General features: G+C 41.9%; 2 protein-coding genes across 2 annotated transcripts in view; both read right to left on the bottom strand.

The window, feature by feature from the left end:
- Positions 1-2,815: 2,815 nt before the first annotated feature.
- On the bottom strand, positions 2,816-5,634 carry sp5a (Sp5 transcription factor a). Its single transcript, XM_066686511.1, has 2 exons — positions 5,223-5,634; positions 2,816-4,337 (listed from the first exon to the last, which is right to left on the bottom strand). The coding sequence occupies exons 1-2, from the start codon at positions 5,271-5,273 to the stop codon at positions 3,273-3,275; spliced, it is 1,116 nt and encodes a 371-aa protein (XP_066542608.1). The 5' UTR covers positions 5,274-5,634; the 3' UTR covers positions 2,816-3,272.
- Positions 4,224-25,399, bottom strand: part of myo3b (myosin IIIB) — a 104,813-nt gene continuing 83,637 nt past the window's right edge. The window contains exons 33-37 of the mRNA XM_066685927.1: positions 18,971-19,065; positions 18,476-18,522; positions 17,831-17,978; positions 7,915-7,944; positions 4,224-4,337 (exon numbers count right to left, since the gene is read on the bottom strand). Coding sequence (XP_066542024.1) covers positions 7,924-7,944; positions 17,831-17,978; positions 18,476-18,522; positions 18,971-19,065 — 311 coding nt within the window. The 3' untranslated portion in view covers positions 4,224-4,337; positions 7,915-7,923. The remainder of the gene's footprint in view (positions 4,338-7,914; positions 7,945-17,830; positions 17,979-18,475; positions 18,523-18,970; positions 19,066-25,399) is intronic.

Raw genomic sequence — 25,399 nt, 5'->3', positions numbered from 1 at the left:
AAATACAGCACTTAGATACCAACATCTCCCCTTTGGCAAACATTAACCTCTTCAATAATTCAGCTTTGGTGGATCTGCAGGGTCTCTCGCACATGAACATGTTTTTGAGAGTATTTTGATCCTTGACTCTCTATTAGCTTTAATTACAGTGAATTACAGTGGCGTCCAGCTTATCTAACATTTTAAACTGACCAATAGCAAAGATGCTGGTAATTTGATGTTACACTGTGGGGGTTTGGGTAAAAAATTTGTGTCATTAGGAGCGCTTGAGAAAAGAAAGATTTTGCAGCTGGGTATTAATAAATAATGGTAGGAATATCTGGGAATAAATTGAGGCCCTGCTGGGGGTCTTAAGAGGGACTGAGGAAGAGGAAGCTAAGCGATGAAGAAGAGTTATGTCTTGATATGTGATTTGGAGACAGGAACACTTCGAATATGGTAGAATGAAATAATAGCCAAGGCGTACTTTATAATTCAACACAACACATTAAACATAAACACTAGGCCTAGATTTGAACTGAATTCATTAGCAGTGAGAGTTTCTCAGCATATATATAGCTTTAATTAGTCTGGAGAACTGGCCCATACAACACTGAATAATTCATAACAATAACAAAACCGAGAATCAGACACGTCCTACCATCACCAAGCTCGTACACTCGGTTCAGGCCAGCCACAGAACTGATAGTAGGCTGTTGTTAGAGCTCCTAGGGAGTTTATACTTATGATTCACATATCCAGAATAAAAGCCATCATTCAGATTTGTTTTTCCTCTGTAATCGGAGCCTTTATTCTGCTGCGCCGCGAGTTGAATTGATGTTAAAGTATGATTTGATTTAAATGTATTTATTTACTTATTATTTGTCTAAAAGTCTTCAAACCATTTATTTTAAATCATTCAGAACTATTATTAACACACAATACACCCTTTGAGTTTGAATATCTGAACCATTTTTACAGTGTATGGCAGGAGATATACCAACAGACCTGTCAGAACTTGTATTGAACACTATCAAGAATTGGCGCTTACCACGGGGGGCGCTCTTGCAAGACAAATTACTCTATTAGTAAAATACCTGCTTCAGTATTGTGTCCATATTTACAGCAAGAGCCCTCCTTCATATAAACATTCATATATATATGTATTTCATCAAGGTGAATGTGTTAAATTAACCCGCCTTGTCTTTCATTTGAAGGAATGTCTCTTTGGTTTCACCAGATAATGAGGCGCCTTTACAGAGAACTATTGCCCTTATCTCCAGTGTGTTCACACATGACGTATTTATCTGGGAGCTTTTTTAATCACAGTTTTGGTAGTCTCGCATCGACCTGCAAATAACATCCTTGGTTCCTTAATTTAACTGGTCGGAGAACTTCTTATAGACTGACTTTGTCAAGCGGAAGCCACTGACTGGACATTTTCATTAAACATCCACATAATAAACCCATTTCTGCTCATTACACTGCAACAGTTTCAGCATACTGCTTATTCACAAGAGATCAATACTATACTTTATATGAATATGAAGATCCATTTGGGTTATCAGCCGAATAGCAGTGTACCTACTGAACTGGACTGAGTGGCTTCAAAAGTAGATTATAAGGAGGATATTTCTGTTTACGTATATGGCTTCGGATTTGACTGTACAATGGGAGGATATTTGTAAAGAACTTTTACATTATGCGCAAGGTCTACGCTGTTTAAAATGGTTCTGCACATTTTAAAAGAGAACTATTTCCTACGGGGTCTGTCCTGAGTACTAATGAATGAAGAGCCTGAAACTCCCATCTGCCCACAAACTTTATACTGTAACTAAACACTGTAAACTAGAACTTACAAAAATACTTATGTACAGAGCTAGGATTTAATCTCTTTGAGGTACAAAGTGTTTAAATTTCCAGGGCACAGTATCAAGTGACTGAGAAGTTTCAGACCTGAGGAAGCTGTTTACAACTGCTAGTACTGCACAAATATAAATATATATATATATTAAATTTACAAATATGCCTTTCTTTTCATGCTAGATACATACATTGACGTGTGTAAATTCTTAAAGGTATTTGAACAGCGTTTTGGTTATAGTTCTATTCAGACAAATTTAAAAAAAAGCACACCTCCGCTGATTTCCTGACTCATTTTAAACTCTTAAACTCAAGCAAAACCTTGCGATACTTTAAATAAATAAGGTCAGCTGTGGATCATATTTAAACACTTTTAGGTACATTTTGGCCCCATTTGCCTGTTTCAGTTTTCTAGTACTTATTCCATAAACTAACAATAGTTATTCCTATTCATATTTCTTTGACTTCTGTTCGGCCTGAGAGCTGATGACCTTAGAGCTGAACTTAAAGCTGAACTTTGCTTCAAAGTTTGGAAGTCTGGCAGTTGCACCACAACACAACACCACATAATGAGCCTATAGTTAAACACATGAACATCTAAAACAACGTCTTCCTGTTCGTAAATATTCACTCTGTGGGAAATCATATTAAACCAGATCGCCTCGGTTACACAATCTGAACTCTAAGTTTGTGGGGTTTCAAAGCTGTCTGAGTGGTGACGGGATTGTAGCCCATGACAACTCAAAGGACCATTGGAATACACAGTTCTTTGTCTTTTAAAAAGTTTCTTCAAACTTTTTTTTTAGAAAATTTATTTAAATATATTTTTAAAAATGTGTTTCTAGAGCAAAAGGGAGCCACTACTGTTAGGAGCGAGGGACCCGTGTTCAATGCTATACAGAAGCCCTTTTCAAAAGTTCATTCCAGTGATCCACTGCCCAGGACGTCAGTCACCTTCTGAAGTGGAGGAACAAGTAATATTCTTTATTTTTTCACACAGCAATTTATTTAACAGTTTGGTTCTCATTAGCATGCTAAACACCCCACAAGGAGCGAAGACTGACACTTTCCTTCAACAAAAGCTATTAAATATATATTTACAAGGATGCGAGATCTTCCAGCGAAGACAGAGATCTGAACACAAGTTCAAAACTTGTTAGTGATGGTGGGCAGCACAGGGCAGTCCAGAGCTCCCTCAGAGTCCCTATGAGAACTGAAAGTGGAAAAAAAACCATCTTATTTACACGTCCAAACAAAAAAGAAGAAGTTAGACTTCCGAGAGAGAATGTCTCCTTGAGCCTGAGGAAGAAAGCAAGTCCTCCGCTGCAGCGGCTCCGGGGTGAGCGCCCACCCCCGACACCCTGCCTGCGTCCTCCGCTCCTCCGGTTATTGCACTAGTCTACGGTCTGGGGTCGTGGCTTTGTTTGTGTTTATATGTGTCTCGTGTCCTCCCGCTTCACGTGATGCTCCGCGGGCTTTTCGTGAGGCTTGCCCTTCTTGTTCTGGTGGGTTTTCACGTGCTTGGCGAGGTGGTCGCTCCTCATGAAGCGCTTGCAGCAGTCGGGGCACACGAAGCGCTTCTCGCCGGTGTGCGTGCGCAGGTGCCGCTGCAGCTCGTCGGAGCGCGTGAAGCTCTTGCCGCAGAAGAGCCAGTTGCAGACGAAGGGCCGCTCCCCCGAATGCCAGCGCAGGTGCGCTTTGAGGTGCGAGGTCTTGCCGTAGACCTTACCGCAGCCCGGAATGTGGCACACGTGCTGCTTCTTCTTGCCGGGCTCGTCCCCGGAGCCGCTGGACGACTGGCAGTTGGGGCAGCGGCATCGGCGGCAGCGACGGGCCGCGGCCAGCGGGGACTTGGTGTGGAGCAGCGCGGCGATCTGGCTCTGGTACTGCGCGAAATCCGTGTGTCCGTGCAGCACCAGGCTCCGCTGCAGGGGGAAGCGGTGAGGCGCGAGCGACGCCGCCGTAGGGCTGTTCTGCTGCAGGCTCCACCAGGGGATGTCCTCCCCGGCGCTGGGGGACAGCTGCCGCTGCGTCTGGGGCACAAGGCCCGAGTGTCCGGTCACGAAGCCCGGCACGGGGGGCGCGATAGAGGCCGGCGCCGCGTACGTAACCGCGGGGACGTAGGCGGGGGCGCAGGCTGACGGCAGCATCTTGACCGGGGAGAAGTCGTAGGCGTACGCGGGCTCGGCCGGCGGCGTCAGCGGCAGTTCATGGTGCGACGCGTACGAGCCCTGCAGGTGCCCCGCCTTGGAGGACAGGCCGAAAGACGATCCTCCGGTCGGGGCACTGGCCTCGCTGCTCCACGGGTGGAAGATCCGCGTCGGGGAGCCCAGCGCGGGCTCGTACGGAACCTGGAGGAAGTCCGTGGGGTTAGAGCTGTGGTGGTGCTGGTGATGATGCTGGTGATGGTGGTGGCCGATCCGGTTACACGTAGCCGCCAGCAGCGCCAGGGGGGAGTGCTTGCTGTTCTCCGGAGAGGAGTTGGGAGTGCGGTCCTGGAGGGGGCAAAACACAGGCGTTTTACTAAAACATGCTAGAGTTAGGCAGCCACAAGTCACGGAGAGGGAAGTGGACAAGGTCAGGAGTGTGAGATGCAACTTTAGCCACCAACAGCCTCTCATAGAAATACTTACACTCCAAAACATGAACAAGCTGAGATGTAAATCTAAAACCTAAAGTGGGTTCTGAAACCATAAACACTCAAAGAACCGCTTCAAAGCCTCACTAGTTCTGGTTCTGGTTCTTGGAAGCCCTATAGTCACTTAGAGAACTTTTAAAACGGTTGAATGCAGTCAAAAGAACGTTCTACTGCTGCTGAGACTCAAATAAGTCCTTTTCTGTGGAACCCAGACGGAGAGAGAAAGTCACCACAAGTCTGAAGAGTAACTTTACGTGGACCCTCTGCTCCTACGGAGTCACTGTAACTCACTTATAAACACATCCGCTAAATCACGTAAAAGAGCTCTCATTAACGGACGAGCACGAGCCCTCACAGACATCTAAATCACACTCCCGCGGATCTGTCCAACACAAACAAAGTGCAGTCCACAAGACGTAAAAGTCAGTGTGAGGAGTCCCTGGTTCAGTCCTCGCCGCCCTCAGAACAGAGCTAAGAAGCTAAATCCAGATCAACATGTTTCAAAAAGTCGTGTTTACAGAAACAAAGAAAGGCGATAATAACCTTAATGTCTAAAGTTCACCCTGATCTAAAAGAGCCGTCGCTTAGAAAAGAACAGAAAACACAAATAATATTAAAGAGAAAAAAGGGGAAAAAGAAAAAAAACCCAAAACAAAACAAAAAAACAAACAAAACAAACAAAAAAAACAAAACAAAACAGGAGGCAGCCTGGTTGAAGAGTCTGGGGAAAGTTCGCACGAACCTGCAGGAAAGCCTGAAGAGTCTCGTTCCTCAGCACCGCCACCGCTGCCATGGCAAACTTTCCCCTTCTCTCGTCCCCACAGTGTCAGAGCTGAAGCTCTCCGAGCGCCGCAGAAATGACAGGGAAAAAAAAGCGTCTTCTCATGTGAAAAGAGCGGAGTAGCCCCGGCGCTTCCTCTCCTCCAGATATCCTTGGACTATCTGAGGACTGAAGGATCACTTCTTAGGATTTGATAAGGACTTTGGTGGGCCGCCAGCCAGTCAGGAGTAAGATTTATTACTTTGAAGTTTGCCGCTGCCCAATCATCAAAGAATAGCGGCTCTTTGAGAGGGGGAAGCAAATCCTTTGAATCCACAAAGCTCCTATGGTGTGTTTGTTGGTCTGGATAAAAGGGCTGATTATTAGGGGATGGGAAGGGTGGAGATAAAGGCGGGACAATTAATGAAGTAATCACTATGTGGGAAATGTATATACACAAATAATTGGATTTTCTTGATCAAAGACCCCTCGCCGCCTGGAGACCCCCGTATTGGATGCCGGAGTCACCCGATCCTCCTTTTTGTAATTAAGGATTTGTAGCGTGGCCCGTTGTGACAATGCCGGCGTGTTATCTCGAGAGATCTGTCGGGTCGGGATGTGTTGGATGGCTTCACGAGGGGAGGCGAAAGCAACGGGATAATGGGATTCAGCACATAGTTCATAATCGTCCTGGAACTCTTTATTCTCCCTTTGTTTCGGCTCAAAATAAACGCCAAGTAAAAATAAGTAAATAAAACAGAAAACAACCTTGCTTTCAAAACACTTCAAGTCTAAGGAGATTTAAAGCAACTTTATAAAGGAAAAAAAACTGATTATAATTTATCAGCATTTTTTTTTCCATCTCACTGGCAGCTCAAAAAACAACAGGCAGCAGAGACAGCTCTTACACAATTAAATCCACTAACATTAATTCAGGAAGGGAAATGTCTCCACGTTCATGCAGCCGTCTTAACTGTGACTTCTCCCCGACAAATGACAATTGATTCCTCGGTATAATTTACGTGTGGAGTGAGGGAGGTGTCATAGTTAACTAACTTGGCTAATTAAAGGTGTGGAAGGGACTACAGCAGGCTGATGTCTTATTCCTGCCTTTCCTGGGAGATTGTGTGAAGGTGGGAGGAGCTCCCGGTTTTAGGAAAGTGGAAACACTTTTCCCATCCCCTCCCTCTGCTCCGCCTAAAGCTCCTCAAGACTTTATCTGGGTGGGCAACTGAACCTCAGTGACCTTTAAACACCTTGACCTCTCAAGCAGAGAGTGACCAGGACAAGCCTGATACTTGGAAACAGGCCACAGTGCTAAATAAATGAGTATAACTCAGGACAGAGACGACCGGTGTAGTGACTGCAAATATATGTTTCCTCATCCAGACACGCACCATGAGCACGTTTTCCCTTTGCTATTCTTTAAGAACCACCACTGTCCCCCAAAAGTTTGCAGTTGCTGATTTTGAAGTGGATCGCTTGCTTTGAAGGGATTAGCACTACTAGTCCTCTCCCACGGCTCTGCACACAGTCATGGGGCAGAGGGGGGCTCCCGCTGGGCCCAAAGGCTATCTCCTTTTCCCTGCATCCCACAGAGGATTGTCACGGATGCACAACATTTCAATTTATCAAGTCTCTTTTAACCCTTCACCTTTCACAATGTAAAATACATTAACACCAACCGTGTGAGAGTGGCACCCAGCTCCATATGCGCAGCTAGGCATTGAGCATTAGCTCTGATTAACATGTCAAAACAAATAAGCCCTAAAGCTCATTGACTTTGAATATTGGGAGCGCTAATATTTTTTATTGAATAATACAGATGTAATGGGCAGTTTCTGAGGTGAGGAGCTGTAATAACGGGAGAAATAATGCTGCTGATTGGTTTAACTTGTGGAACAGCTTTATTTCTCACAAATTATGTCGTACAAAACACAGTTGAAGGGTGTGTTCAAATGCGATAGTAAAATCAACAGCTTCTGACAAGCAAAAGTTCACCCCCATCTCACACACACACACACACCCTACAATGTCCATCACATGTAAAAGGTGAGCCTGTTTACATCACTTAAGCAAACTTCCATCTTCTGCTGTGCTCTACCGGAACAACTACGACAGAAAATTCAAACTCAATGAAAGAAGCCTTTCTCAAGCATCTGACTATGTTTTCCAGATCCAGGAATATATACAGTTCTCAGAGAGTGCACACAGCGCATACTGCAGCACCACATACAAAAACTGTTATGGAAGGGAAAAAAAATTATTACAACTGCAGTTAAACATAAAAACAATGTTTTTTTTGTTTGTTTTTGTTTTTTAAACAGCAATTGGCAAATATTTATTTATATTTACTCTTTTTAAAAGTAGAAGTTGAAAGGCCTGCCATTTACGTTAGTTAAACTTGAGTCTAGGTAACTTAGGAACAATAAATAACTATTAACAAATAACCTTTTATTTAAAATTAATGAACTAATTAATTCATTCATTGTCTGTAACAGCTTGTCCAGTTCAGGGTCTTGGAGGGTCTGGAGCCTACCCGGAATCACTGGGCGCAAGGCAGGAACACACCTTGGAGGGGACACCAGTCCTTCATAGGGCGACACACACACACTCAAAAAATTACATTAAAAATAGAAATTACAAATGCTCCAGCACTGTGTGTAATATATACCTTTATTGGTCAGGAGCTCAAGAAGGCGGTCTGTGAGAGAGAGAGAGAGAGAGAAAGAGATAAAGAGTAAGCAGTGATCGGTGATCAATGATCCATACATGAAAACTTACATGACTCGCATTTAAAAAGAATGTAACCTCTGTTTAAAGCTGTCACCAGGTCTGAGCTACTTGGATGAAAGTTACTCCGCAGATTAAAAAAATGAAAGCATTGGCATTTGTAGCTACTTTATTTCGAGACTCTGAGACAGGTCCAAATGACTAAACTGTCGAACTTTTCATGTTCTCTGGACTGACTGCAGAAAAAAGAAGAAAGAGAAAAAATTGGTTCCACATCTGTCTCCCACACAAAAAAGCAGCACAGGAAAGAGAGACAGAGCAGGAAAGATAGAAAGAGAGAGAAATGAGAGAAGAGAGAGAAATGCTCGGGGCTACTGGGTACTTGAGCCGCTGTAATGGTGTCTCGTATGAGAAAACATCTGTGAATTTCCTCAGTGATCTACAACAAAGTCTAACTCAGAGCAGTCACTCAGTGAGCCTTTGAAGTTGCTGCCTGACAGAAAGCTGCCATTGTACTCAGCCTCCAATGCACTGCAGCCCAACTCCACTCTCCTGCTCTCTAACATTTTCCCCTGAAATCTGATAACGCCGCCTCTCTTCACGCTGCCAGGCAGAGGCAAAGGCTGCGCGTTTAAAGGCCGAGGCCGAGCGGTGCTCAGACTGGCCGGGGGTCAACAGTGGAGGGAGAGGTCAATATCCAAACAGCAGCTCGGCTCTGTGTGTGGCAACTCGGCCGCAGGCTGCGGAGGGCTGTCAGTGCGGGGTAATTGCTGGGGTCACATTCTGCTTTCCTCAGGTTGATCAGTTTTAAATTACACCAAATAGTGACAGAACAGACCACTCTCTGATTTTACACATCATATATTGTATAATGGAAGTTTGTCCTTGGGGAAAAAGGCAGCCCTCCCACCCGTGTTACTGCACTGATCAACAGTTTGGGTTTTGGAGTTGCTTCTAATTACTTCACATATTTACATTTTGCATAAAAACTCAGTTCAATGGCTCCCTGCACCATTAATACAACACAATGGTGACATGTTTTCTTTAATATTCATTCATTCATCTGTAACCGCTTATCCAGTTCAGGGTCACGGTGGGTCCGGAGTCTACCCAGAATCACTGGGTGCAAGGCGTATTCTTTAATATGGAAAATGTAATTACTGACATTACTGAACCACACCGCAAAAAAAAAACAACAAAACCTTGATATGTTTCTCCTATAGCAAACAAGACAGAAAGTGGAAACTGAACACCTACTACACAGGCAACAGGTCCTTTAAAACAATTTTTACCTTATACCCTTTAGACCAACTCAGCCACACTGCTATACCAACCTCATGATTACAAAAGTTGAAAAATATTTTAATATTCTGTAACTCGGTGGTGCAGCAGGTAGTGTTGCAGTCACACAGCTCCAGGGGCCTGGAGGTTGTGGGTTCGATTCCCGTTCCGGGTGACTGTCTGTGAGGAGTTGGTGTGTTCTCCCTGTGTCTGCGTGGGTTTCCTCCCACAGTCCAAAAACACACGTTGCAGGTGGATTGGCGAATGTGTCTGTGTGTGTGCCTGTGTTGCCCTGTGAAGGACTGGCGCCCCCTCCAGGGTGTATTCCCGCCTTGCGCCCAATGATTCCAGGTAGGCTCTGGACCCACCACGACCCTGAATTGGATAAGGGTTACAGATAATGAATGAATGAATGTATGAATTCTGTAACTCCTCTAAAGTATTCAGAAACTACTTATTCAACTTATTAGGGGCATAACATGGATATTTTATATAGTTTAATAGGTTATACAAGAACATATATTTTCTGGGATGTTTGTTGGAAGTCATCAGACAGATATCTCTTGAGATTCACTCGGAAAACTTTCATAAAACAACATTTTCCATCCTAAAATCTAATAACTTATTTGTGTATAAGAAATCCACACAGCAGCTTTATTTTAACTTCTGTTGTTACCTATCGGTGTTTTGATATGTAAAAAACTCACAGTGCATGCTAGCCAGGCTAAAGGTGCGTCTCAATTCAGGGCCTGCACCCTTCGAAGGACGCATTCTACGGAATTCCGTCCTTCAAAGGCTGTTGAGTGTCCTTTGAAGGCCACAACCCAAATAGGACACATACTGTGGCGGATTTCTTGTTTGACTGTGGTTACCGCCATTAAACGCCGCTCCTGCGCCTTAAAGGCGGAGCCAGAAACTTTCACTTTATTACAGCTGGAGATTAAAATGTTTTTTTTTTTATAGTGGATTTCACTGAAAATATATCATAAATAAATAATTCATAGTTTTAAATTTTAGATGTAAATGTTCTCCCACTGTGTTCACTGTTGTTTTTGTTATCTTTTATAGTGATAATAGTTAGTACACACTTTCATTACTTTGTGCTCACATTTGATTGTCTCAGGACTAGTTGTATTTATTAGATGAACATGTTTTTTGTATTTAAATCTGAAATCCTTTTTTAAAAACAGCAAAGCAATGTAATGATTTGACAATTCTGCATTTTATTAACTAGACCTTTTAGCAACTGCTGAAACTAGCCCCTCAGTCAAAGAACCCACTTATGTGGTTACGGTGCACTGTTTCAGTAGCTTTTGTGCCTAAGTGTTTGTTTACAGTAGGTGTTGGAAGCAATTGTATATTTTCATATGAGGCAGAGTAGAGTGCTGGTTACATACAACACCCTAGAAAAATTACTAATCAAAACTGATCTACATAGCGTTAGAAGTTAGCCCCTCACACTGATAATGGATTGACCTGTGTTCTGATAATCTGTGTGAGCAGGAGAGAAGGTGCAGAGCTGAGTTTCACGCGGCAGTAGCTGGAGGAGTCTCCCTGGGCTGCTCCTCCTGACTGTGAGGGACAGATTTGTTGTTTTGCCTTCGAATCTAAACATGGCCCGAGTCGTCCTCATCGCACGCACCCACCCGAGTTTATTCAATGGCAGCTGCTCGCTCCATCTGGGAGGGCTTCAGCAAGGCCAAACAAAACAGGTTACACCTTCGGCCATGCCAAGTCCTGTAGCCTTCTTCAGTCCGTACAAACAACAGGGGCTAATCGCAATTTCACGCTCTGATTTTCTCCAGAGCTTCCTCCAGTCCCCGCAGGCACAGAAACGTTAAATAAGCTCATTTTCAGAAAAGATGGGGTACGTGCTCACCCATATGGTCAAACGGACTGCTACACTAAAGTGCTGCTCTACTTCAGACTAGGAGCAACAAGGCACAGAGGGTTTCTGTTACCTTTATATTTTAAACCACAACTTGCACAGCTCACTACGTCTTGTTCAGCCAATCACATCCAGCCAGTTGCAGCATCTCCACTGTAATCACTCAGCTAGTTCTTAGGAGAAGCGAAGTAGCGTTTGGGGCATAGCCCACACAAACTCTTCAGGGGTCTTACTTTTTATCCCTTTTTGTATTCACTCAGTAGTCATGCAAATGTGGGTAATTCAGTGGTACATAGAAAGCCCTCAACAAATTGCAGGTGTTAGGAAGCCGAAACAAAGGCCACTACAACCCCTAATGGCATCTCCCATCATTAGCAACTCTTTGATGTGCATACTCCACACTCTCTTTTATCTCCTTCCCCTTCTCTCTCTCTCTCTTTCTCTCTTCATTAATGCAGTCTATAGGGAGGGTACTTTGACACAGAGCTCCCCCCCTCCACATCTGACATCTGTTTGGCTGTTACGCCTGTCCCTCACTCAGGCATCAATCAGCACATGAGTTTAAGAGCATCACAGCCTTAATCTGTAGATATCCTAAACTACCTGTTCATTCAGAGCTGAAGAGAGACGGCAGGGACGCAGGGCTAAGACGACTCGCGCGCACAGCTTGTGCTTTAATGCAAAGCTTCCCCCCCCCGTACCTCTGTGATTATACTGCACTGTGTTTGCATGGAGCTTTTGTAGAGAGCATTTAACTGCAACTCCTTGCATGTATGTATGTGTGTGCGTGCGTATCAATAGCAGGTTACCTGCTTTACATCTCAGCAGGTCTGAAAGAGAAGCTTTAGAAACACTGCTATTCAAACTCTCTCTTTGAACTCTGGAGGATATAGAGGCAGGACAATGCAAGTCTATTTGTGTTCATCCTTTGAAGTCTGCCCTCACTATTAATGTGAGACAGAGTATCCTGTCTGACAATAAATACTTTTCTACCTTCCACTGAAGGATTATGCTTCTGAAATATGTGAACAGTGGCGCACTGCTTTTGGTGCCACGGAGGAAAAGGGAAGAAACAGAGTTCAAGACAAACAGCTGAAATGGAAGGAATAACTTCAGTGCTGCACAACAAGAACCACATTAAAAGAGTTTGTCTGCAGCTCCAGATGTGCAGAGCTCTTTAATGAGATGAAAACAAAAAGGCCATCATGTTTTTTATGGAGAAGCATTAAAGAAAGCAGGTGCAAGGCCTTCTTAGTCGCCTTCGATTGGGTCTTCAGAGTAACCCTAGGCTCGTGAAACTACGCAATGGCATCCTGATAGTTTAACATCGCACAATTTGGCCTGACTATGGAAAGGTGTCATATTCATGTGCTTTCTGCACGTCTTATGGTCTACTTTGTAAGTTGAATAAAGTAGTGTCAAGCTCAACTAATCTGCAGTCTCTGACTGCTCTTCTAGGGTAGTGGTTACTCAGGACCCATGGCAACAAGAGGGAGGAAATTAGTGAAAGAAAATTCCACCAAGGCACAGCACTTCAGTGGTTTTCACTGAGACAAAAAAACTTGAGAGCTTTTTTTTCCAAATTGATTTCCATGCCAAAGCAGGGCCAAAATAATCTAGGGAGCAAGATCTCCGTTAACGGATTTCGTGTAGTTTAAAGAGACACTCGCGGCTGTTGGAGTGACCTATTTCAGACCGAGTGCTTCTGAGGGATGGGATGTTCTCAGACAGGGAATAATGCACAAGGAATATTCTAATTACCTCTCGATCCAGAGAGACCAGAGCAGCACTGGACACAGTGGGCAACAATTATAATTGGGGCTTCAGAAGTGCGCGCGAGCACTCGCGCACTCCCACAAGCGCTCTCAGGGAATTACACGTACTGCAAAGCATTATTCTGTTGTGAAATTAATCCGATGTCCAGGAGTTCCGACTCTTGAATCTAGACAATTTTTTTTTTAAACGAAAAGATCTTCATTAGGAATAACGCTGATAAATCAGACTAATCAGCACTCGCACTGTGAGAGGAGCCACACCAAAGGCTGCTGATCACTGTAAAACAGACATATGTTTCACCCACAGCAGCAAATTAACATAACACATAAGGTCAAGTTAACTGCACCATTAACATAAGGAAACATGACATCGGAACAAATGTTACATTTATAGCACTTATAAAATTTTACAGCTTAAATAAGACTTCACTTTCAAACGGTGTCTCTGGTAAACCTTTCTATGAAGGGAGGAACAGCAGGAGAGAGAGAGAGAGAGAGAGAGAGAGAGAGAGAGAGAGAACACATAAGCACACTCTCAGTCCCATCACCCTTCCTATAAAGATCAAAATCTTTGCCTGGGCCCTGGGGTGTCAACAAAAGGAGATGAAGTAAATGATATGCAAATTGAAAAAACAGCGCCACAAATCTACATGCCAACACAGCTTTGCCCTACACATCTGAGCAGGAAAAAAACACATGTTTCTGCTGATTTTTCACAGAACACGTTCTTTCTTCCTCCTCCTCACAACCACCACAGCAGCATTTCATCAGTGGAGGTGTCTGGATACAGATGATGGCGAACACACCCGAGGAGCAAGTTTTCAGATCATTTTTTGAGACGTACCACAATCATAACAGCCTTATCTCCATTTAGGCTCTGTCTCTGTGCCTCTCTCTTGGAGAAGAGGATCAAGAGAGAAGAAGCTGGTTATCTGACTCCTCAAGGAGGCCTCGATTTAATGATTTTATCGTTATTAGTTTTTTGATAAGCTACGTTTAATGAAAGAAGGATATCGGAAATCTAAATTACAGAATAGACATTGTGAGGCTCCCTGAACTTTCGAAGTGGATGGGATGCTTTGAAATGGAGATATGGGCCGACTTGATAAGGGCACACACACACACACACACACACACACACACAGCCCCAGAGGGAAGCATGGGAGGTCCTCTCACTGTGAAGCTCCTGCTCTCTGCTCTACATTCACTGCTGCTCTCTGTTATGGTCATTAAGCCTGTCCCATATGGTCAAGGAGAACCAATCTTACTCTTAAAGTGATCCCAAAACTAAATGCCTGTACATTATTTGAGCATGTGTGCATCATCCTGCCACTGTGCAAGAATGAAGTTTAAAGTATATGTTTCACATATAGAAGTTGTGTGTGGTTTTTTTTTACAGAGATGTGGGCTCAAGGAGCATGTGGACACACTCATGACTCGGTGTTGACATTTAAATATATACCTCAGTGTCACTGTGCACAGAACTGAGTCATGGGTAAGGGACAACAACTTTGCATTGAGTGGATCTGTACAGTTTTATAACTAGAAGAGTTGTTCACTGGTCATAAGACCTAAACAATACTCAACGTGAACTGGTGCTAAAAATAAAATTAAATTAAAAATAATAAAATACAATAAAAAGCTGTTTATTTCAGAAAGATTTAAGAATTATATCAGAATTATATTAAGACACTAATCAGGCTTAAAAAAATAAACAAAACAAAAATCAAACAAACACAAAAAATTGTAAAATATTTTCTTGGATTCATTTTGTACAACTGAGCGTAAAATTTTCTTTGTTGCTCATTCATAAATTCCAATTAAAATTATGGCTGACAGCTAAACCATCTGTATATTTTGCAAGCACATTTTCACAGATAATCAAATGCAGAAATATGAAAGAGCATTTACAGATCACCTGTAAATGGACTGCTACTTTACCTGCTAAAACTTGCCAGGTTTAGCTCACCTGCTAAACAAACTACAGGATAATTAGGGTCAGGTTTCTTAGGCTCTAACACAAAATTTATGTCTTTTTAAGTGTCTTGTCTTTTATTGTGTCCTGAGTGGCTTGTCATTTGTCTCCTGCGTAGTCTTTCCTTTCTAAAGAAAGATTTGTTGTTTGAAGCAGGGGTTACTTTTGTACAATGCAATGGCTGCAGCTAATGACAAGACAAAACACGACTTAAAATCAAACCCTAGAATCTCAAGACTCTATTCAGATTCAAATGAAGTGACTATGTCCCCACTATGTCATACATAAGCAGCTTATGGGATAACTGTAGAAAACAGAGGACAACTTCAACTATGATATAAGACAGACTGTAAATTAGCAAAATCTGTCTGAAAAAGAAACTTATTTAAAGGCTTCTTAAAGGTGGAGAGTGATGGGCACAGACGAAGATGCAGGGGGACAGAGTTCCCTAATTTTGGGCCTGCAAAACTAAAAGCTCTGTCACCATACCCAAGTAATTTGGCAGGAGGAACAGAGAGCAAATGAGCGTCAGCAGACCGGAGTGAACGTAATGGTGTGTCTGGACAACAGAGCAGAGAGATAATCAGGAGCCGGACCAGGTAAAAATTTCTAAACCAGGAGTAGGATTTTATATTGTATTTGATAATGGACTGGAAGGAAATGAAGGTCTTTTAACCTGGGGGTTACGTGTGTGTGAGGACACTTGCTGCAGAATTCTGCACGTACTGGAGCTTTTTGAAAAGACTAACCCAACCAATACACTGTGGTAATCCAGCATCGATGTAATAAAAGCATGAATTAAAGTTTCAGCCACAGAGTCAGGGAGAGAAGGACACAGTCTAAAAAGGCTATTTTGGTGATGTTATTTATGTGAGGCTTGAGTAACCAAGGTTATGGACCTGATTAATAGAGGATGTAATGAAACTCAGGACAGATAGAGAATGGAAGGGGGTGCTATGAGAATGGCTTCAGATTTATTGCTATTTAGTTGTAAGAAATTCAGAGCCATCCGGGTTTTAATATCAATCAGCGGGTGGTCAGTGATTCGGAGGGTAGCGTATCAGAGCAAGTATATTTGACCATGATTCAAATAACAGTGAAACTGCAGACCATGCTATATATTCCCTGTATCATTTTATTGACTTGTTTTGCATGTGCATTTATTTTTATATTAATATTTGCATCTTACTAGGTTAATGTGTTTAACATGTCGATCCAGATGCAGTATTATCAGTGTTTCCTACAGACTGCCCGAGTACTGCCATGGAAAAAGAATCAGCCAATTCCTCTGAACTCTGAATACTCTGGAACAAAAACATCCTTAATGTTTTACATGAATCTGAAATCCCCCTGCGCCACAGGACACACTCTAAACTCCCATCAAATGTGCACTGTCATTAACTTTTCTGTTTATTTCATCAACATCTGTACCATTTGTCTTATATATCAAAGCAAAGTGTGGCTCTGCCTTACAAACTCAAAAAAGTAAAGAGAGTTGAGAGAGAGAGAGAGAGAGAGAGAGAGAGCAAGAGAGCGCGAGCAAGGGAGAGAGAGAGAGAGAGAGAGAGAGAGAGAGAGAGTGAGCGAGAGGGAGAGAGAGAGAGAGAGAGGGAGAGCAAGAGAGAGAGGGAGGGAGAGAGAGAGAGTGAGCGAGAGAGAGCAAGAGAGCGCGAGCAAGGGAGAGAGAGAGAGAGAGAGAGAGAGAGAGAGTGAGCGAGAGGGAGAGAGAGAGAGAGAGAGGGAGAGCAAGAGAGAGAGAGAGGGAGAGAGAGAGGGAGAGCAAGGGTAAGAGAGAGAGAGAGAGACAGGGAGAGAGAGAGAGAGAGAGAGGGAGAATGAGAGAGAGAGGGAGAATGAGGGAGAGAGGGAGATAGTTTGTAGCTGAATTTGTTCTGTTCTTTTCCAGGACCCAGTGTTTGTGTCTCTATAGCAGAAGAATGGAAGAGTAACTACATGAAGCAGGTGATAGAGCTGACTAAGCAGTCTAATTGAAAAATAAATTGCATGAAATGTTTAACCTTTTTTTTTTTTTTTAAACTCTCTCTGAGCATACATTTGTAAATAAAAAAAATCAATGTGCTGGAAACAATAATAATAAACTTAGTTTTTCTTACATCGTGAAGAAAAAATATTCAGTGTTAAAACATTCATGTGATATGTGGCGTTATTGTAAAGAAACCTGGCGCTGATATTTTCAGTTTGTGTATAAAATAAATATAAAATTCTGCATCAACATATTCTTTATATTCTGTGTAAGCTCTGGACCCACCATGACCCTGCACTTTCTATGACAGTAGCTTAAATAATACATAACACAGTCGATGTCGATACAGTCTGTGGATGACTCACTATTCTACAGCTATACGAGAGTCATATGTTTATACATAAAGCTTAAGCTTTTGTTATTCAACTAACAATGCGGCACAGTGGCTAATTTAATCTAATTCAAGTAATGTTCAACTTATTTCTATTTCTAATATCTGTTTTATAGCTAATCTTTATTAGAGGCATGTTCTATGCTACATTTTTAATCCCAGTCTGTGAGACACGCACCAAGAGGCCAAGACGTGCCTCTAATCTCTCATCTAATTTTATCACTCAAACACTAAAAGCATGAATTAATGAGAGTTGGAGTAAAAACAAGGTTTAATGTCTTGATTTAGAAAAAAAATTAACAAGTTGATATATATTCTACTGAATTATTGACCTACAATTAAATAACTGTCATTAGTCAATATGACCTGGATGGACTGAGCTGACACTGCACTGCAGGAACTGAAAAGGGACTGAGCATTTATCTGGAAGCCAGTGCCTAGGCAGGACAGCTGAAGAAACAGTGCTAAACGCTGTGCATGGGAGGCGTGATGCGTGTGTGTAATGAACTGTGCACCTGTTGTGAGCCGAGGCTGAAATACCACTGCCCTCAGCTTTGACTGACCAGCGCTCCTCTGGACAGCGGTGGAGCTGGAGCAGGACCAGGGGGAGGAGGAGGAGCAGAGGAGGAGGAGATATCTTCCTCAGGGATGGACTCCACTGCACTCAGCAATTTGTAATATTCATCATCTCCATCCAGGAGTTTAATCTGCCTGAGATCAGAAATCAGAGCGAAAGAAAGAGAGCAACAAATGAAGAAGAAAGAAAGGGGAGGGATGAGAAGGAGAAAAATAAAGGCATAAGAGAAAAAGAGAAAGAGTGAGTTGTAAAAGGAGAGGGGAGTCAAAGACGGGGAAAAAAGCGGTTAGACAGCTCTCACATGAATGGTACTCTTTATTTTCCTCCAGGGAAAAGGAGGGAATTAATGTTAATCCTTTAAATGGAAGCACAGATAGCCAGCAGTGAGAGAGAGAGAGAGGGGAAGAGAGGTCACATACTGTATCTCACAATTAAAATTTGCATTCATGTACAATTTTTCTTCCCTCCCAAGAATAATAGAAAAGCGGGAGCTATTTAAAAGCCTCTTATTTTGAGCTCTGAATTTACATTAGCAGAAAACAAAATCCGTCTCTGGATCCCTCACTTCCACAAAGGGCCTGTTCTGTTTAGATATGGGGGTGAAGAGAAAGTAGGAAAGGCAGCTATTTACCCAAGTTTTCTGGGCTTCCTCTTGCTCCCCTGGTAATCTAGAGTTCTCTGTAGAGAGAGCACACACACGCGCAAACACACACACACAAGCTTAGAGTCAGAGAGTCAGAAAAGACGAGCAAACGAACGAACGCGAGAGAGAATCATTAATTTTTAATTCAAAGTGATTTTGTGTTGAATGCGAGCAGATGCTGATAATATCAGAAGTCACAGCATAATTTTTTTTGATCAAAGAGGGCTGGGGTGAGCCTGATGAAGCATGCATCTTGCTCGGCTTTGATAAACCACATCAATTATTCACCGTGAAGGCAGACATCCTCACATGAAAGCAACAGATAAAGAGCAGAAGCCCATGCTGGAGACAACAGACGAGGAGCGTGGGGGTGGTGGTGGGGGGAGGCTGGGGCGGCTCGGGGGTCTGGCACAGGTACCTTTAATTGTATTATCATCTGGAAACAAAGTCGGACAAAGGGCTTTATTCGGGCTTTGAACTCACGTTGAGCTGGCTGTAGTAAAGACTGTCCTCTGGGCTGTTCAGGAGCTTGGGCTGCTGGCCTCGACGCCGAGGGGCTCGCTGCAGCACCTTCACTGCTGGACCATAAAGAGAAACACACACAGAGAAAGAGAGAGAGAGATCAGCAATGCACTGCTGAGAGTGACACGTCTCCCACTGCGCTCTGAAACAGAAATTACATTAAAACAGCATCACAACAACATCATACAAGCACAAAAACACACCGTGTTCAGACGCAGTCACACAGACACAGCCAAAACACATGCATTCATACACGAGTATTCAAAAGGGACTCTTCAAAGACCATTGTTTTTAAATGAAAATTGTTACACACACAAAAATGTAATGTGGTTCTTGAGCTGTCCGATGATACAGCAATCCTTTTTGGCTGCTAGTGATACACTGATACTCTGAGTAACTGGAGTTCAGTGAACACTATCCCAAACTCTTAGCAACAGACACAAATCTCATTACATTAAACAGGCACCACACACTGTGTAAAACTTGGGTAATATGTATTTTGGTCAAAACATATATAGGAAAAAGACCATGTTGAAACGATATCAAAACAGAATGCTAAACTCGACTGTAAATCGCACCTCAACAACCTACACAGTCTAACCTAAATGATAGTAGTTTTTTCCTTGCCATGATCCTGTGAACAGAATATTCACTGCTCACATTTGCCAAGACCTATTCAAACATGCAGAATGTGCTTATTACAATATGTCTATGATTCTGTGATCTGACAGGCGAAAATTCTGTGGGTTTACAATTATTGCAGATCAAATAGCATGTCAGCAGCGCTGTGAAACTTGCTCCTCATCTCATGTTCACTTTTAACATTTCTGATCCACAAAAGCAGGCAGCTAAAAATCCGGGACACCTTTACAAGGCAGCATGTATATTTAATGCCTGTTCCTGTTTCATCTCGGAGCCTACGCTTTAGCACAGACAGGCCTCTTCTGCTCATCATCTTCCCGGATCCTTCCGCCAAAGCACTGTTCAGTAACTTACAGTTACAGCGGAACTCCACAGAGCGCTAACTTTGAACAGGCATCGTCACATCTCAATCCTCCTTGTACTTCAAAGGTAGGAGGTTTCTCTCTCTCTCTCTCTCTGACTTTTTAGTGCAATTTCACTCAGCAAGGATTTTACTTACTCATGTTGTGGAAAAGTGGGTAGGTGGTTGTGTCTATTTTCATGTTGTTATAATAGCTGGTCTGCATGTAATCACAATCAGAGCATAATGTAGTTATTCAGTGTCTGTGAATTCAGAGCAGAAACAAAGTGTCATGGCATGGTTTGTGGTTTGTGTTTAATGAAACATGTGAGTGCAGCCGACCTGAAAACCAAAGACTTTCATACGTTTTAGCTGTTTCTCCAAAAGAATCTCAAAGTATTTTCTTAGAACAGCGGAGCCACACACTGGGAATCAGCAGGGAGCCCTCGTGGTGTTCTTAATTATTTTTGGAAACTAAAAATACATGTTTGGATTGTTTAGTTTATTGTAGTACTGCTCTTATTTCAGTGTTAAGTTCAGTGTTAAGCTCAATGTGCAAGAAAAACACCCCATCCCAGTGCCCCCCAAATGCAGTGCATGTCATTCTACTCCACAGAGGTGGAACTGTGTTTATTCATTCATTCCTTATCTGTAACTGTTTATCCAGTTCAGGTCGTGGTGGGTCCGGTGGTGGTGGAACAATGTAAATAAGGTAAACTGTACTGTGTGTACTGAGGGTTTCAAGTTTCCATGTTTAATAAAAATGTTAATGTGTACCAAATTGATCCATTCCATTTATCTATGGGTCTATGGGGCAGTGGGCTGGCCTCGGCTGGCCCGGACGCTCAGCTTCTGCATGATGATTGGATGATCTGTCTGAGGCTGAATCCCTTTTTGATTGACAGTGAAATGAGTGAATCAGCGATCCTTTGGTGTAAAGATCCGTGGGAGCATTACATTTTCATTCTGTTTTGAGTTGAACCAGACTTTCTGAATTCTCTTAGCGGCATTTTCTTTGTTAAAAACGCCTAGTGACAAATCGAGCTTCTATTTCTGGGTTTTTTTTTGTAGCTGCTTGTGTTTGGAGACTGACTTCTATCACTCTTTCTGACTTCTATCACAGTTTCTGTCCAGCGGGTGCTGCTGAGCCCCTCCACCGTCACAAAGCACTCACAGGCGGACACACTTCACATGGGCCAAGGCCGTTTAAGCAGCCTAGCTCTGCTGGCCATTGAGAGGACACGAGTCAAGTCCCTGGAATAGACACGTTGTTGGTACGACAGGGTCATAGATCATTTTCTTGAAAAGAAACGGAGGGTAGAATTATAAATAAACCGACACATTTTATGATGTAGGCCGAAATTGAGCTTCCCCTCTTTGAAAGGCCAGAATCCGCCACTGATACCAACAGATAATGCAACTAAGTGTATAACAAAACCAACTACACTGGCCAATAGTAGCTAATCATTGACCTTAGGGGTTCATCAGCCATCTCTGAGCTCTGAGTTATTTATTAAACTAATAAAACCATGTTCTTAAAATCTAGCACTGCCACAGAGATAAACAAATCAACCACAAAGGAATGACTACAAGGAGGGGAAACACTCACTGAACAAGGTTTGAAAAACAAACTTTGAATTTCCCTTGATATTACATCAAAGTACAAAATCTAATATAATCACATCTGGCAGCCTTGAACACTTCAGTTAGGGCCAATCTGATCCATTTTCCCAAACACGAATCTGCATATTCCCTCGCACTGATCGTAAGATTATTCTACACTGTGTGAAACAATGAAACACTTACCCTCCCAGCAAGAGCCCTCTACACTCCACAAAAATCTAACAAGCTCTGTGTTACCCCAAATCTAGATGATGGCTTACCATCAAGCTATGCTCCTGTAAAGCTAAAAGCTTTTGTGCACACATTTCATACTGTTATGTGGAATCAACCTAATTCCATTTAATTAACCCTTAGAAGTCACAGTTACCACTGGTGATGATAAAAGCGTGGCTCACTGTAATATTCATTATTTTCTCGATCATAGCTCATTACACATGCAGAGTAATTGGGTCAAAACTGTACACTGTAAAATGACATACAATACTAGCATTTACAATTTTACACCAAACAGGAGGTATTTCAATATTCTGTAAACTGGAAGAAAACACAATCTATGTCCTAAAGCGTGTAGAACCCACACTGAACCAGTTGCAACTTTTGTGGATACAGACTTTCGAATGTGCAAAGACCCATGATGTTGTCTCCATAAAAACATCAACCAAAACAAGGTTCTGTGGAGGACCTTCCTGTGGAGCAGTGGAGCTGTGTTCACTGGAGTTATGGAGCATCCAATAAGTTTGTAATGAGCTGGAGCTGCAATTAATTGAGAATTAATTATTCAACACCAATACATGACCTTACTAAAGTTCAAATGTTCCAACATCTAGTTTAAGGCTGTCTCGAGTTGTAGAGGATGTTACTGCATCACAGGCAAACAATCCCTATTACTACTCTTCCTTTCAGAAGAAGGTTGGATAAGCTAATGTTCACAAAACGTTGGTCAAATGTATCTTTAATATTTTAATGCTATTAGTTTTGTTTTTGTCTCAAATCAAACGTAAACGTATTTCAGTATAACAAATTAATTATGCAATTACACTAGCAAAGCAACAACAGCAAAATATGATGACAGTATTAACTGGAATACATATATGGGTTGGGTGAGACTGTGCCTGAAAAGTTCATGTCTAAGGCTGTAATGAGCGGTGTAAAGGTAGAGGAAAGGTGAATGCTGAAACAGGACACTGCGGACTGTAGGCCAGAGAGACAGTGTGTATGAATGGAAGAGGAGGAGGAGCAGGAGGGTGGGATAGAGGGAGGGAAACAGCTTGAGAGTCTGGGGGTGGAACACCCTCTGTCTGTAGTGAGGGGCTGACAGACAGACAGACAGACACACACACGCACTCAGAGAAAATTCCACTTTTAGCTTTCACATATAAAGCAGTATTTGCTGAAGCTATGTGGGGCAGTCCCCTAAAAGACTTGTAGACAGAAAGAGAGAGAGACAGACAGTCTTGCTTCATTCTCTAAAAAGAAACAGACACTGGTTGTGTTCACAATGACAATGAAGTGTGATAATTATATGTTAACCCTAAACAATTAGCTCAAAATGATTAAAAAGCAGGAAATCAGGTGTTTATAACCTAAACTATGTTTTACTTCTTCACTTAAGGTATTAATAAATAGATCAGAAATGGCTGAACAAACTGTTGATGGAACAATTAACCATACTAACATCCAAAGCCATCTGGCTCCCCTGGAACTGCAGTCTATAGCAGTTATATGTTGTGATAAACACACTTAAACAAACTGAACACAGCAGCGATATTAGGGCACACCTAGTTGTGTGTTATTTTCAGTATTTTTCACATCAGAAATAATAACAATTTAGAATAAGACCACACTTATAACGGTTTATAAATGGTTTAAAATCTCTTTCTTAATACTAATTATGCTATTAATACATTTATAGTCATTAATAATCAGTTATAACACAGATAGTAAGGGAAATGGTGACCTGTTGTTTGTCAGTTAGTGGACCCTGTAAAAAGGAGGTCACTGTACTCCTTTCCATCTCTGTTACAAAGGATTATTAATGTCCTTTAAAGTATTTACAACCTTATTAATAACCATGTATTAAACAGGGTTTTAAAACCTTTATAACTGTAGACTTACTTTAAATTGGTACCTAAATAACAGTAAAGACATCAGAAATGTAAACATGAAAATGTGTATGTAATTAAGACACTAAGAAGCAGTAAAATGTGCAAAAAGAAAAACATCTAAAGTAACTATGAGGTATCTACCTGAAATAAATATTCCCTATATATTTGTTAGTGTTTCTGACCAATTAATTTCACAATTTGCCGTGATGAATATCAATGGCCTTTCATAAGACTGAAGCTTTATATATAATTACAAACAAAATACTTGTATTTTTAGGAAGGAAATAAGTGAAATGTGCAAGACAAACTGATGAAACTGACTTTTTTTTACTTATTGATATCTCAGTGACGTTCTAACGATTTTTGAATAAGCATCTCTTAATTAGCTGAGTGAAAGTTTCAGGTAGAGCATTAGTATCAGATACAGTAACTTTAATAGAGGTTACAGCACTGCTCATGGATCAAACCTTGTGGAATTAAGCAAAGTAGAAAACAAAAGGAGCTGTGTGAAAGACAGGAGAAGGGTAAGGGTGAGAATTAATTATGAATTATAAGTTTATACATATTTCAGCAAAAAAAAAACTATCTACATTTTGAACTTAAAAGCAGCAATGCTGTGTTTACATCACAAAAACATACTGATACATCACTAAACTCTGTAAAATGAATGAGTTACTGGAGGAAGTTGTGGCCAAATTATTAAATGGTGTTAAAAACATCATGTTAATTTACATGCAGTAACAATATTATATTCAATTATGGAATATGTATTTTGAATATACAGTAAGGTATGTCTCGACTAATCATAAAGAGTAGATAATCACAGAAAACAATCCTCCAGAGACTGAATGTGTCTATGAGTCTGTGTTTGTGTTATGTCTGTCTCTTATTGGGTGGTTACTAACTACTAGTAGATGACAAACACAAGCACCCCACACTCATGAATCAGTGTGCTATTGATTTGTCTAACAGACACAGAGAAAGAGACAGAAAAATGTAATAACCTCCAGTGAATTGGGTTTGTTATTCACACGGTAGCCTTGAATGTTTAAATAAATGTTTGCATCTGGTAGATAAAAAGGCTGAGAATTCTTTTTAAAGATAGGTAGAGCTTTCATATTTCAAAGAGAGGTTTTCATGCTATGATTCTCGAAGCAACTCTTAAAAACCACTTCATAAATCCCTTGGAAATCTGAACACTCCTCAGAAACTACATAAAAGAGATGCTAAAAGGGGTTTTAGCACGTAAACGAGGGAGGCGTATTGATTCCTGTTTGGTGATCATGTGCTGAGATCACCTGACGTGTCCCGGGCCAGGGGAGGCCGCTGGGGCTTTTGTTTGTTCAGATGGAAGAGCTGAAGCACCAAAAGGCATCAAGGATTATAAGGAAAAATCATCAGCACACGTTCTTTGATGTCTAAATGAGGCATGTGCAGGCCAGACCAGAGACTGTTTCTCCATGGCGCACACACACCCACATCATCAGACCATGGAGACTCTGGCACACTACTGAACACACACACTGTTCTGTTTAGAGTACACACACACACACGGGTGCGTGTATACACACAACACAACACCACACCACTAAGTAGATGCAGGATTTTCAGATACGTTCAAGATCTGCTATTCTGAGATTTCCTAGCAATGTTGATGTGAGACAGAGTAACCCCCCGTAT

This window comes from Hoplias malabaricus, chromosome 12 (assembly GCF_029633855.1).
Source record: "Hoplias malabaricus isolate fHopMal1 chromosome 12, fHopMal1.hap1, whole genome shotgun sequence".
Lineage (NCBI taxonomy): Eukaryota > Metazoa > Chordata > Actinopteri > Characiformes > Erythrinidae > Hoplias > Hoplias malabaricus.
This window is presented reverse-complemented; position numbering and strand designations above follow the sequence as displayed.